Here is a 15,889-nt window from a genome sequence, read left to right on the forward strand (position 1 = left end):
TTGATAAAACACATATTCTACGTCAGATGAAAGCAAATCCCTTGCAAGATAACCTTAGTAATATATATTTGCACTATTTATATTTTTGTCCGGTGCACACCCTTCTTTAATTGCATCATCTGAACAGCTTTGCCATTTTTCAAACTTGCAGTTTCATTAGCTTAAAAAAGGGATACAGCAGCCAAATTAATACTAATTTTGGTTGCAGAAAAACAGCAGACATTAACCTTCATCTTCTCAAGCGTTAAGAGCACATGATTAAAAGGTAATCAAACGGTGTCTTCTCTTAACAGAAAACTAAGCAGCTAGTGTCATCAAATCTATATCTAGTAAACACGGGGCCCCTCTTAAATATAAAATTAAATTCTTTTGAGGAATAGGTTTGTGATTTTAGTTGTGCGGGATTTACATTTATTCACTCATTTTGGTAGTAAAAATGTATGGTCTTCACTTCTTTATAGGCATACACGAGGGAGTTCTTCATCCTCTCAGCAGGCTGGCACACACCAATGGCAGGCTGGGGTCCTTGGCTTGTTTCAGAAAGGGGAGGCAGCCACACGCCACTTGCTCTCAGAAGCCCTGCAAAAACTCCTGCAGCTGGGTGACGATCTCCGTGTCCACGGTCTCCATGAGGGACTGGAAGCCTTGCTCTCCCAGGAGCTCCTGCTGTGCCTTCAGCTTCTCGTAGATAAACTGCTGCAGCGACACTGTGTGCACCGGGTCCTTCAGAGCCAGCTATGGGACAGAGAGGAGCCACACTGCGTCAACGAGGCAAACACAACTCCCCCTTACACGGGACTACAAATCTCGTAGTCTCTTCCGCAGCCGCAGGACTGCTTCTGCCTCCCTTCTCACAAGAGATCCTCAAATAGTCACACTGTGCCAAAGTCTGCCGAAGGAAATTTCAATTTGTCTATCCTCGGTTCCCTAGGGCCTCTGAGCCTAAGTTGCCTGATTAGCCCAACTCTTCAACAGCGCAGGCTTCATCCATGTAAAGAACTGAAACCTGGTACAAAGTATTCTAGACAGAACATGCCGAAGAGCATTTCAACACAACTGTCCAGGGCTCCTCTGAGGAAGATAAGGTGCTACTGAGGCAGCTCAGGGAGGCCCTCGGGGCTGACAGAGGAAAGCGCCCTATCCTGGACGGCTCTGCTACTTACCTACGTGCTTCTGGTAACAGAGAGAGAGAGAGAGACAGAGACAGAAATAATAAAGAAAAACATTTATAAAACCAAAACAAGCACATACCCCTCCTCTCCCACTGGGATATTTGGAAAACAAAAGAAATACAATTGAAAATAACCCATCATTCTGCTTCCTAACAATAACAATCACAACAGAAAACACTGTGGCCTCCTTTGCTTTTCTGTGCACGTGATCCACAAAAACACAATATCACAATATATACAATTAGTGCTGCTCTTTGCATTTGTATATCACATGAAAATTCTACTCTAACACATTTTAAGAACTCTAAATCTATATATGTTATCATCTTTTTGGTTATAGGTGTGTTGAAATGATCATGGTATAGTTAAAATACAATTTTAACTAATTTTCCTGAATAACCTATCACAAGCACTGTTCCTCTACATATCAGATTACTCCCTTATGCCTTTTTCTATTTTAGAAGAATTACTAAAGGACACAGACGATTTTATGACTCCTGATACACATTATCAAGTTGTTTTTCCGACAGTTAGTACAAATGTAAAAGGTAAGAGAGTTTTCAGCTTGTGACATTGTTTTTACCACTGGTATTAATTACCATTATTTAAATGCTTTATAATTTAAGAAGTGAAAAATAATACACTCTACTTTAAGCTGTACATTTCTCCCATTATCAATAAAGGTGAACATCTGCAAGGCGTCAGTAAAATACATGAGTGTGTGTGCCCAATATGGCTGCACAGAAACTCTTGTCCTTCCTTACGGATATTCAATTTTAGGTAGATAAAACAGTTGAATCACATCTGCTGTTTGAGCAATTTAAAGAAATTTTAAAATAATGACCACAAATGGAAAATCTAACTGAGAGGCAGAGACATACATGGCATGAATTTGAAATGAGACCCCTTAGGGACCATTCCAGAGCTACATGATAAATCCAAGGCAAGGATACATTCAGTATTCATTGCAGGTGAAGAGGAGAAAAGAACTCTCAACACAAACCCCTGCCTTCACAAGCCTGAAGATATCACTGTACAAAAAGCACAGAAATTGAAGACGAACATTTAAAAGTAAATGTTCTCTTAAGCAAAATGCAGTTATGTTCGATATTATTTTCATTACTATGAAATAGATTTTTTTGCTAAAGAGGATGTGCACTTTGTTGAAATATCATGAACTATCTGTAACTAAAACCATCTGCTACAATATGAGGGAAACAGAGCTGAGCTGGAAATTAATGTTCAAATAAGTTACCCCAACTACTGAAATGAGCTTAGGAGAGTAGTTTAAATGCTGTTTCAATCTGCTATAAAAAACTGCAAACAGTTAATGTATCAAATCTCCACCCTTTAACTTTCAACTGACTAATAAAAAGGAAAACTACTGCCATACTAAATCCCACCAAGGCATCAGTATAGTATTTTTTAAAGTATATTGACCAGTCATGCAAAGATTAAAAAAACCATTAGTCTCTTTTGAAAGAAAAGTTGTTGAAGGGAGAAGGAAGGGAAAACAAAACACACAAGATCTCCAAATGCACATCTTTAAAAAATCTTAAAACAACCACCACAACAACTATTTTCTTCAGTTAAAAATATCATGTAAGCAAATAAATGTGTATTTTGGCTTGTGGTAGATAGTCATAAATCACAGGTATGAATACTTTCTTTTTTTGTTTTAATTTGTTTAATGCTTATTTATTTTTGAGAGAGACAGAAGAGAGTATGAGCAGGGAAGGGGGCAGAAAGAGAGGGGGACACAAAATCTGAAGCAGGCTCCAGGCTCCAAGCTGTCAGCACACAGCCAGATGAGGGGTTTGAACTCAAGAACCGCGAGATCATGACCTGAGCCAAAGTCAGATGCTTAACTGACTGAGCCACCCAGGTGCCCCAATACTTTCTTTTGAATAAGTTTTTTGAAATACATTAATAAAATGATTCTCTCGAGAAAAATCACTGCTGCATACCCACTAAAACTCCAGATATAATTTCTTTGAATGTTATAGTGCCATCAATAGAATTAAAAAACACTCGGGGCGCCTGGCTGGCTCAGTTGGTTAAGCGTCCGACTTCGGCTCAGGTCACGATCTCGCGGTCCGTGAGTTCGAGCCCCGCGTCGGGCTCTGTGCTGACCGCTCAGAGCCTGGAGCCTGTTTCAGATTCTGTGTCTCCTTCTCTCTCTGTGACCCTCCCCCGTTCATGCTCTGCCTCTCTCTGTCTCAAAAATAAATAAACGTTAAAAAAAAAATTAAAAAAAAACCACTAAAGTCACTAATTATCATTTTCACAACTGTTGCTTTTATACAGTTAATACATATATACTATATAAATAATGCCCGCATTACATAATAAACTCAATTATATGATTTAACGTGAAAAAATACAGAAAGCTTACATGTTCATCAGGTGGTATGCTCCTGAGAAAATAATTAGTTTTATAGTGTAATAAGCAAATTATAATTAGGAAGATAACTCTGCTGTTGGAAAACCACATTGCAAAAGTAGATGTGAAGTAGACTTCTAATTCCAAAATAAGAGTAAAATATTCTTCTAATTCTTTCAGGTAAGTACAACTAAAACTCCTGGACATTACGTGTGTGTGTGTGTGTGTGTGTGTGTGTGTGTGTGTGTGTGTGTGTGTGTGTGTGTGGAGACACCCAGAACTGAAGGAATGACACAGTACTGAGTCCCAGGCTTTCTTCTTGCATCATATACCCCAAATTTGGGCCTGAAGAAGCCAGCAACCTGGACATGGTAACAAACGTAGACCAAAAAAAGGTTCCAACAAAAAGCCTGCTCTCTACCCAAGGGACCAAAAAGCAAGACAGAAAACTTTAGATGATAACTAGTCTATTTCACTCAGCCCAACACCAAGACTAAACTATGGCCCCACCTCTACTCACACCAGGCTGTTAAAAGGATTCGAACCACCCATCCCCCAATAGCGTGTGTGTGGCGACACTCGGGGAGCTTGAACTCTCAGTTCCTCTCACGGGGAGAGGGGCCGAGTGGAGAACTTGGCTTTCTGCACCCACCTGACAGTAACAAAGTGGCACAGCCACTTCTGCCACAGCACTGTCAAAAGAAGGTGGCTAAAACAGAATCTGCAGTAAGATTCAGTCTAATAAAACCAAAAATATCCAGGTTTCAATAAAAAAAAAGTCATTCATAACTAAAGGAGGTATCAGAGGCAGAAGGGAAGTGGGTTTAATTATAAAAGGGCAAAATGAGGAGTCTTTGCAGCCACGGAAATGTTCCATATCCTGACTACTTTGGTTGTGATGTTACAGTTTTGCAAGATGTTATCACTGAGGGGTCATGGACAACAACACATCACAAACCAGAGTGAGCTCAGTATCTGGCAACCTCAGACACCAAGAATATATTGGGAGGCATGGAATTAATTTCCCAGAGGTGAAAGACCCAAACAGTTTGGTAATCCACATTCCCAAATTCAAACAAATTAATCACAGAAGAATCTTACAAATTCAGAAATTGTTTATTCTTTTTTGGAACACATCTAACAAGTGTGGTTATCTTTGCTCAGATGTACAAATATGAGAAGGTAAAAACCCTCTACAGAAAAAACAAAGCCAACAGTACTGAGGCCCAGCTGACAATACAGAAATACTGGGAGTAATGGGAAGAGACACAAAACTATTAAAAACGCAATTTTTATGAGACGCAATTTTTGGTACTCTGGACCACATCTTGCAACTAAGAGCCTTAGTGGAAAACCAGCGATATCTCAATAAAACCTGAAGTTTAGTTAGCAATAATATACCAATGTTGGTTTCCTAATTTTGACAAATGCACTCTGATGTAAGATGCTGACATTACGGAAAAGGAGTGAGGGGCACATGAGAAGGAAAGGTCTGTACTACCTCTGCTACTTTTCTGAAAACCTAAAACTCTTCCAAAATAAAAAGGGTGTCTGTCTTTATGCCAGTACCATACTGTTTTATTTACTTTGTGATAGATTTTGAAATCAGAAAGTGTGATGCCTCCAGCTTTATTCTTTTTCAAGACTGTTTTGGCCACTCAAGGTCTTTCCTGGTTCCTATGAATTTTAGAATTGTGTTTTCTATTCCTGTAAGACATGCCATTGGAATTTTTGACAGAGTGCACAGACTCTGAAAATTGCCTTGCGTAGTATGGAAATCTTAATATCTAGTGTTCCAAACCATGAATATGAGTATCTACTTGTGTCTTTAATGTCTTTCATCAACGTTTTGTAGTTTTCAAGGTACAAGTCTCTCACCTCCTTGAAGTGTATTATGTATGCTCAATTGTTATATTTATGTTAAATTTATGCTCAGCTATTGTATTCTTTCTGATGCAGTTCTAAGTGGGATGTGTTTTCTTAAGTTCCTTTTCAGATAGTTCATTTAGTACAGAAAATACAACTGAAGTTTTCATACTGACTTTGTATCCTGCAACCTTACTTAATTTATTAGCTCCAGCAATTTTTTTTAAATAGGTCTTTAGTGTTTTCTATACCTAAGATCACATCATCCGCAAAAAGGGACAGTTTTACTTCTACCTTAACATCTGGATTCTTTTTATTTCTTTTCCTTGCCTAATTGTTCTGACTAGGATTTCAGGTACCATGTTGGGTATACAGAGCAATAGACAGAACAGGAAGTTCACAAATAATTCCACACATATATAGTCAACTGATCTTCAACAAGGGCACCCAAAAGTAAACAATGAAAGGACAGTCTCTTCAACAAATGGTGTTGAGAAAAGTGGATAGCCAAATGAAAAAGAATGAAATCCTTCTCTTTCACCACACAAAAAATCAAGTCAAAATGAGTGAGACTTAAACATAAGACCTCGGACTCCTAGGAAAAAAACCCACAATTTTGGGAAAAGCTTCATGCCACTGGGCATAACAATGATTTCAAAAATATGACACTAAACGCACAGGCAACAAAAGGAAAACTGACAAGAGAGACTACAATAAACAAGTTTTATAATATATTTAAAAAGAGGTACTAAAAGGGGCACCTGGGTGGCTCAGTCAGTTAAGCATTTGACTTCAGCTCAGGTCATGATCTCATGGTTCATGGGTTTGAGCCCCGCATCGGGCTCTGTGCTGACAGCTCAGAGCCTGGAGCCTGCTTCGGATTCTGTGTGTGTGTGTCTCTCTCTCTCTCTCAAAAATAAAAAAAACATTAAAAAAAATTTAAAAATACAAATAAAATTAAAAAAGAGGTACTAAGAAGCTAAAAAAGTACATCCCTCTGTGGCCATCTGGTACGAGGACAACCTGCTCTGGATGCCTCAATTAACTTACCCAAGTGTTCAATTATAGAGCATCTAAATAGCAAGGCGGGCAAGTTCATTTCTGAAATGAGGAAAAAATGATGTCCCTAGGCTGTGAGTGACATTCAAGGTTGATTTTTCTGAAGTTAATGACAACAGGAGAACTGGCATACAGACTTCCAAATTCCTGGTTTTGTTCTCTTTCCATTACATCCATATGCCTAACCGCTCTCTCACCCTTCAAGGAAGGACATAATATTTAAATATTTCCATTAAAATGGTTAAGATAAAATTAGAACCCTTATAATAGATTTGTGATATTAGAAGATAATTACCCAGAATTCCTGACTCCAAGACAATGCCAAATAAATTAAGTACTAATATTCTGACTCACTTCAAAAGTCCATACATTGGATTTTAATAAGCAAGTAGTTTGGTACTCCTTGACTTTGAAATTATTACTTTAAGAAAGAATGGTTCTGGATGAACTGTGTATCAGATTCCTCTGTTGGTAATTATAGCTTTCTGACGTTTGCTTCAAACCATAAGGTAGTTAGTCTTTAGAGTTGGTACAAGATTTTAGCTCCTGTGGTGCTACTTACCAGAATGTCCATTTCTTATTCTTTGAGATTTTGATTCCTTAAAACGAAAAAACATTTCACTGCATTAATCAGCAATTTCACCCAGCAGGAATTTGATAGCTGAATCCTTTCTTTTTCTTAGGTCATGTGGCCTTTCATATTATTGTTCAGTTTATAAGCCTCCATAGACCCACGATAATTTTTTGGAAATTATTTACTGTAAAGTTATTTCGGTTGGAATTTTGCTAGAGAGAAAAAGTTTCCTACCCTAGAAAATTACAGAAGATTTTTGTAAGAATAGTGATATACTTTCCATGAAACCTGGTAGATTATGTATAACCACCCTAGCAACGCAACAGACCAAAAATCTTAAAGGAAAATTTGCCTATGACAATGTATTTAACCCTGTGGTCTTCAAATGTTCTTAGTTCGATTAAAATATCTTTGGCTTGAAATTCCCTTTTTTGACCTCTGTTTCATACAGGGAATTGTCAATTTCTGAAATACATCTACATCTAAATTTTTAGAATCTGTTGGATATAAACTCTCCTAACCAGTGGCTTACCAAGGAGTTTGAGTGCTGTAGATGCCAACCAGAGCCCATCTCATCAATAAGGCTCAACAATGCAAATTCAGTCACTAATTAAACCCAGTGTGCAATCCAAATTCCAAGGCAGCGAGTGAGATTTTATCATCCCTGCTGTAGCTGTCCATCGAGGAATTTAGACTACAATTTCTATTTGACGAACCTGTAAATAAAGGAGCTATTTTACATTGCTATGTCTAGAATGACTGAAACCCAGACGTCATGAGATAAAAGTAACAATGCATACATACATGTCTCAGGGACAAAAATGCAATTGCAATTTAGCAATTAGCTTATTACCGAGGTTTTCTGATATAATTATTTTTTCTCTCCATCAGTCCCAGACCATTACTAATTGGGTATTTTTACTCTAGTTTCAGTCTTACTTTGGTTACGCCTTCCAAGGTGCTTTAAATCTACAAAGTAAGCGTGAGCAAAACACACAATTTAATCAATGAGCCAAAGTAAATATGCCAAGCCCAGATATGAGCAACAGAACATCTTATTTCTTCACATTTGTTTCCGTAGGGAATGTTCCTCATCAGAGTGATTAAACAGCAATCAAAATATTCTATCTACATTTACTAAACTCCAACCGCAAACAGGGCATGTACTAGGCACAGACTAAACCTTTTATGTACATTTTTTTGTTAGTTTATGTTGAGAGAAAGAAAAAGTATGTGTGCAAGCGGGGGAGGGGCAAAGAGAGAGAGAGGGAGGGAGAGAATCTGAAGTAGGCTCTGCACTTTCATCCCCCAAAGCGGGGCTTGACCCCATGAAGCCTGAGATCATGACCTCAGCCAAAATCAAGAGTTGGATCCTTAAATGACTAAGCCAGCCAGGTGCCCCTTTACATAAGATTGTTTCATTTAAAACTCAAAATAAGAAATTCTAAAGAGAAAAGGAAACCCACAGCAATATAACTAAATATGTTTACAGAGTGTTTTTCACCCTTAGCAGCATACTGGGAACCATTTGTAGAATATTAAAAACTGCTGATGTCTAAGTCCCACTTCTAGAGATTCTGATGTAATTGGTTTCAGGCACTCGAATTTTTAAAAGCTCGTAAGAATCTGATACATATTTGAGTGAGGAAGAGTGCTAAAGAAAAATTTGGAAAAAACGGTTTTGAGGACTAAGATTTCAAGTAAACCCAACAAAAATCTCTATAGATATCTTCATATTCATTAACATAAATGCAAGTAACAGACTCAATAAAATACATGACACTTAAAAACTCTTTGGTACTTCCAAGCCCTACAGACTTGATTCCCATAGACCACCACCTACTTCTACATGCTCTTCAGGGCTTTCTTTCTCCTTTGGTTTCAATGAGACATTTTTGGGTTCCTTTTGCTTTAGTGTATGCAAAACAGAGAAAGTCAGGATCCTTTTTTTTTTTTTCCAAACTGTATGACTCCTTCACCATCCAAAAGTTTAATCCTCTTTTGAGCCTTACTTTTGACTCTAGAATTCCAAAGGATTCCCCAAATCACATAAAAATCCACACTATAAGGATTTGGACTTTGCCTGCTTTTCCTAACTGGTTTGCTAGTAACACCAACATACATTTACATGTTTATCATTTAATTGGTTACCTTGTTAAACTCTCTTCATAGCTGGTTTGTTGATTTTCCTGGACTTTTCTGGCATAAACATTCATTTAAATGACTAATGACTCGCCTTTTCTTTGCCAGTACTTAATACCTACACTCACTCAAATACACCCTTGCTTGTTCTCATCACATTGGCTAAAAATTCTATGTGACAGACTATCACTGAAAATTTTTATCCTGCTTCCTAGGTACCCAGATAGACCACAACTCCCAGTCAAGAGAATGTGAACAAAAAAGATGTGTCATAACCCATTCTTTTTCTCTCCAACTAGACAGAAGAATCATCAATATATCTGGGTCATCCCTGAATGACTCTGTGAATTACATACCCACTCATAATCTTCTTTTTGTACTTTCCCTGAGTAGGAAAAAAAACAACAACAAACTATTATATTGAGATTCCAGGGGTCTGTTCTAGAAGGTGGCACTCTCACTTTGATCATTCTCAACAGTGGTATGTTTGTGTTTAGTTTCAAACAGTCATTTAAAACATCACGTTAAAGTCATATTTTTTTTTTTAGGGATCCCTGGGTGGCTCAGTCCGTTAAGCATCCGACTCTTGGTTTGGCTCAGGTCATGATGTCACGTTTCGGGAGTTTGGGCCTGCTTGGGATTCTCTCTCTCCCTCTCTCTGCCCCTCCACTTGCTGTCTTTTGCTCTTTCTCAAAATAAATAAACATTAAAACATTGTTTTTAAAGAGTCCCATTACTCTATTCCTAATTCAGTAAGAGTTTTTACAGGAATAAATGGTGAATTTAATGCTGGGTTAAATTTGCTAATGGTAACTTACTTCTCTGCATCTATTTTCATAAATACAAAAATTTACTATTTTCTTTCTTCTGTTTATTATTTTCCTGACATTCCCACAGTTTTTTAAGTTCTATCTTTTCCTTAAAATGTGACAGCCCAAAAATAAGAAAAAAAGGACTGAAGGAAAAATGGGGAGAAAGAAAAAGGAAAAAGGGGAGAGGAGAGAGAGAGAGAAGATAAGCTGCTGCTGAAAGGATGTCATTAGCAATATTAAATGCATTAAACTACACATTTTTGTAAATTGATAGTACATTCTAGTAAAACCATTCAGAAAACGAGCAAATAAGAAACACTGTTAATGGAAAAATTTTTGCTTGTTTTTAGAAAAATGGGGAATCCACTTAAAACTTTTCTTTCATGATTTTTAATTGTTAACTTGTTTGGCAATTATATTTTATGAAAAACTTGTCCATTCTGACAAGATTTTCCACTGACTAGCCAGGAACTGCATGTATAATCCCTGAAGCTATATGTGACTTTTTACCTAATATTTTATATTTATGTTCACCCCCCCACACATACCTCCTCTTTATTCATATTTCATGAACATTTTAAAAAGGCATATTCTATTTATAGGATAGAATTTTTATTTACAGGAACTAAATTAAGCTTACTGGTAGTATTGTTCAGTTCTGTCATCATATACCCAGTAGGAGACCGTCTTAGGTTCAACTAAACCTAGAGATCACAAGACCACCACTGGCTATCCTTAGCACCAGTTTACTCAGAAGGCCAGAGGGATGATAAGATACCACAAAATGGTAATGTGTAGGAGAATAAGTTTTGTACCAATAAAAAAGTTATGACCATAGGTGTGTTTTTAGAATCCTATAAAAATATGCTGCCTTTTGAAATGAACCTTTACCTGTTTTATAAAAGCATTTCTCCTGTAAACCAATCATAGCAATAAATTAAGGACTATCTTCATGGAGTTATCTCTAACATTAAAAAAGATCAATTCTAATATATAACTAAATTAATAATAAATTCTATAGAAATAATAGAAATAAATAATAAATAGAAACATGTCCTCCTTCCGTTCACGTTATCATCAAAGTAAAAATGATTATATAACAAAGTGTAACAGAATGTTTAGGGGTGTGTGATCAGTATTCCTAAATTAAGAAACAGCAGCCTCCTAGACATATCTAAGTGTGTTAGTGCTCAGCACTGCCTTTGATTCTACTTCCTTTCCAGAAATGTCATCACTACTCCTGTTTGCCCGTTCTGTGAGACAATAGACTATAAAACCAAACATATTCTATAAGACATTGAGCCAATTATATGTAGTTTCCAGGTGATACAGAAAATGGAAAGAGGACAAAGAGAAATAGGAAAAACCAGATGAGATTTCTAGTTACAATTTAAATGTCACCTTGGATTACGTTTTCTGAATATCACTTATTTTTGCCTACACTGTTATTAAAGGTATTGAGAGATGCGAACATCACAAGTGTAAGCCAACCTCACACAGGACACACCTGCTTCCTTATGTCTCCTTATTGTTCCAACTGCCTATTTGGTTCCAAGAAGTGAGATCACTGAACACATCTTAGGAGAATCTCAAGTCTTTTGATAAAATGCTTCACAAGATCAAGCTATCAAATGAAAGGTTAAAAAGTTAAGTGCTATAAATAAGAAATGCTAAAAGGGAACCTGTAAAGGCAATAAAGTTTAATAACGAGTCAGTGCTCTCAATCTATTTCAAAAACTGGGATGATCACTTCATCAAATTGTAAACCATCAATAATTTATAAAAATGACAGAATATGATGGGAATGAATGAGGGCACAAAACTTGCCATCATGACCATCTGCTGATACAGCAAAATCATTCAAGAAATTGCAGTATTTTAAGACCTGCACTAACCCACTAGTTCTGGAAAGGGAAATACTGTTCTCTGTGGCTATTTAGCCTAAATTGACTAGAGTACTTGAAATGATTTCATGCATGATTTAAATAAACTATGTTGTGTATTTATTTGTGGAAGGAGGCCTGGTGCAAAACAAGGAACTCACAGCCGGTGCCTGTACTACTGAATGATACATAAAAGCCAAAAGGAAAACTAAACAAAACACCACCGTTGCACGAACAAAGATGTAACACACTGACAAATAATTAGAAAACACCACAATTCAAGCATTTCAAAATATCTGCCCCACTTTCACCAGTATAGTTTACTTAAATCTCAGAGAACTAAACCTATTAACGTTTAGATCACAAAAAATGAAATAAACGACAATCAGAACATCTACAACACCCGTGAGATTTAGAACTATAAATGAACATGTACCAATCTCTGAGGGTTACCTTTGGTTTTTGTTCAAGGAATACATCCATAGTGAAATAAGTACACGGAGAGCTTTAGAACCAATTACAAAGCAGTGAGTTAACATGGAGGTAACCAAATGCCAGATCTTTCCTGAATGAAGGTCACCCAAATCTCCAGTAGATAGCTCATGTTAACTGCTGACTTAAGGATTTAAGAAATTTGCTAACACTAACATCTAATTCGACAAAAAGTTAGTGAGAACCCATTTTGTACCATTCTAAGTGCAGGGATTCAAAGATAAAATAAATCATGGTCCTTGTAATGCTAAACGCAATGAAAGGGGGAGGTTAAGGTAAGATGAAAATTAGTGGTGCAACACTATTTTTTATATTAAATGGTAAAAGGGCTGCTGCATCACCTGCTTTTTGGAATGGGGTAGTTTGTGTGTGTGTGTGTGTGTGTGTGTGTGTGTGTGTGTGTGTGTGTGTGTGAGAGAGAGAGAGAGAGAGAGAGAGAGAGAGAGAGACACACACACGCAGGGGGAGATAAAGGGAGAATGTGTGGAGAGGCAAAGAGGACAGACAAGAAACAGAAGATACTTCTCTCAGTTACTCAGGTTTAAGGAAAGCTAGCTGGACATGTGGACATATCAAATGGCATCAGTAATCACTGAGTGGAAGCAGTTAATTTGTAGTGAAGTGAATGGGGAAGGGGGCTAAGATCCTGGAAATGGAAAATGCTATAAAATTCTCTTAAGTAGCAGCAAGCCCAGCAACACTGAAAGCTTGCCTCTTTCCCACCCTATCAGCGTGGCTACGCATGCTCACCAGCACTTGTCATTTCTTGTCTTTCTATTCTAGCCACCCTGACAGGTGGTGTCTTACTGTGGTTTTGCTTTGGTGACAACTTTCTGATGGCTGCCTATTCCTACCAAACAAAATCCAAATTCCTAGCTTCCTATGGTTGCCCTAACTACCACACATTTATTATTTTATAGTTCTATACATGAGGAGTCCAGAACCATCTCACAGGGCTAAAATCAAGGTGTGTCAGCAGGGCAGCTTTCCTTCCCGAAGGCTCTAGGGGAGAATCTGTTGTTTTGCTTTTTCCAGCTTCTAGGGGCTGTCTTCCTCTGTTTTCAAAGCAACAGCAACACCTAGATAATCTCCTTTACAATCACCTGATGAGCAACCTTAATTCTACTTTGCAACGTAACCAAACATATCCATAGGGGGATGTAACCTATTCACAGGACCTAGGGATTAGGACGTGGAATTCTTTGGGGGATGAAAGGGATTATAGTTCCCACCACACTTATCTGGCATATCGGGCCCTATACAACTTGGCCGCTATTTGGTACACAGTAGGTAACTACATCAATGTTTCTGAAGAGACACTCCTCCAACTACCCAATGTTCAGTGGAATAAAATGAATTATTACTCAGTTATGAGTACTGTAGGATGCTTAGCAGCATTCTTGGCTCCCACCCACTAAATTACAGTAGTACTTCTCAGCCTTGTGACAATAAAATATATCTTTAGACAATGCTCTAAGTCTCCTGGGGGGTGGGGGAATAAAATAACAATCACTTGAGAATCACTCTTCTACAAGGACCCACTGTTTGCATTAGAAGCAAATGTAACTGCGTGTAACTCGCACAAGGACATAAAGTAATTTTCACTGTAATGGGTTAGTAAAGAAACTCATTAGTCTCTTCATTGAAGTTTCTTCCAGGTCAGAAAAAAAGTGGTGGGGAAGAAATTAATTCAGCTTTAAGTTGAAAGAAAGTCTCAACACTTAAATAGTTTCTATAACAAAAGCCTTCTCCCTTTCTATTTGTTTTACTTTAAAGTGTTTTATTTTAAGGGGACAATCCAAGAAAAATTGGATGACTTATTCATAGGATATTCACATAGACTATCACATGTGAGATACAAAATAAGTATCAACTGATTTGTGCAAAAGCAGTATTAAGGTCTGTCACAGATCATTTCACCTTGCTTGGGTTCATGTAAAAATGAATGACAGTGGCTAGGAGAGGGGCGCCTGGGTTGCTCAGCTCAGGTCACGATCCCACAGTTCTTGAGATCGAGCCCAGTGTTGGGTTCTGCGCTGACAGTGTGGAGAAGTCTGTTTGGGATTCTCTCGCTCTCCCTCGCTTTCACCCTCCCCCCCCCAGGCTGTGCTCTTTCTTTCTCTCTCTCTCAAAATAAATAAAACTGAAAAAAAAAAAAATTGGCTAGGATATAGTGACATCCAAACCATTTAATAAGTAAATTCCTTAGTTTAATAAATCCCCTTTCAGCAGAAGTAATGTTTCATTTTTGAACATATCACTGTATACAGGAGAATTAAACTATTTTTAGATAGTTTTAAATTAATGGAAATAGACACGTTCTTTGATTTTCTTCATTTGACCCTGAATCACGGTAGTACACCCTAGCTTTTGATACAAGGTATGTCTTTTATTTCAGTTAGGCTGAGACCACAAAGAAGCAATTGTTTTCAATGCATGCTTGAAAGAACAAGGTGGAGTATTATGAGATTGATCTACAAAATATCCTAGAAGGAAAATAAACCTGCAATTCTTAGCATTAAAATAGCCAAAGTCTTAAGTCTCTGACTTTCAAACAATATGGTTTTTGGTGTTTTCTAATTAGCATTAACTCCCATTTTCAATTGAGATTTTTAAACAATTCTTTAATAAAAGTGTTCAGTTTATTTTAAAAATTATATAATGATAAATTTTCAAGTAAAATAACCTCAGAAACATCATTAATGTGTAAAAAATACACTGTTAAACTGGAGTAATTAAAATAGTAAGGTCAAGGGACTACAAATATGGATTTCTGAAATAAATCTAGGCAAATCTGGCATTGTACTATCTGACAAAGGTGGTATTTCAAAACAGCAGAAAAAAGATACACTTTTGATTAGTTTTGTGGCACAGGAGAGCTGTATCGAAGAACAATGGACACTCTCCTCCACTCCTTTATCAAAAACATTTCCACTTGGATTAAAGATTTAAATGAAATCAATAACACGAAATAAAAACATGAGAAATGATGTTCTTGAGCATGGGGTAGCGTTTCCATAAAAACCAGATAAAACAAAAGCAAAGTGAGAAAACAAAGTCAAAAGTGAACAAACTGCTGACGATTAAAGAAGATGACAACTACCACCACTGAAAACTCACTCACACAATGAAGCCCTCTCAAAGGGCAGTGCAAATCTACACTGTTTACGCCCAAAAGCTAACAGCTCATCTTTCCAAAAATGAGTCTGATGAAGTAGGTGTGGGGGTACGCGTGGGAGTGAGAAGCCCCCTGATAGCTCTAAGGGAATATCTGTGAAATGCAGGAGAGACCACAATGTGCAGAACTTTACCAGGACTCAGAAAACAGAAAAACTACCCTAAACCATGATACGCAAGACAAGCAATGTTTATCTTGCTCAGTCTTTTAAGACCACTCATTTAGGTCCATGCATTCCAAGCGAAGACAAGTGAGGAACTGACCTGACGGTCAGTTGGGACTTAAGGACTTAAAATTAAGACCACTGACTGTCCCTGTAACACGAATG

The 15,889-nt window shown here is 37.4% G+C and overlaps 1 protein-coding gene across 1 annotated transcript in view; it reads right to left on the reverse strand.

The window, feature by feature from the left end:
• Window positions 1-377: 377 nt before the first annotated feature.
• The window catches only part of IPO11 (importin 11), a 196,689-nt gene continuing 181,177 nt past the window's right edge, over window positions 378-15,889 (reverse strand). Inside the window, exon 30 of the mRNA XM_019414324.2 lies at window positions 378-735. Coding sequence (XP_019269869.1) covers window positions 571-735 — 165 coding nt within the window. The 3' untranslated portion in view covers window positions 378-570. The remainder of the gene's footprint in view (window positions 736-15,889) is intronic.

The sequence above is a fragment of the Panthera pardus genome, unplaced genomic scaffold (assembly GCF_024362965.1).
Source record: "Panthera pardus isolate Hobbes unplaced genomic scaffold, ASM2436296v1 HiC_scaffold_2, whole genome shotgun sequence".
Lineage (NCBI taxonomy): Eukaryota > Metazoa > Chordata > Mammalia > Carnivora > Felidae > Panthera > Panthera pardus.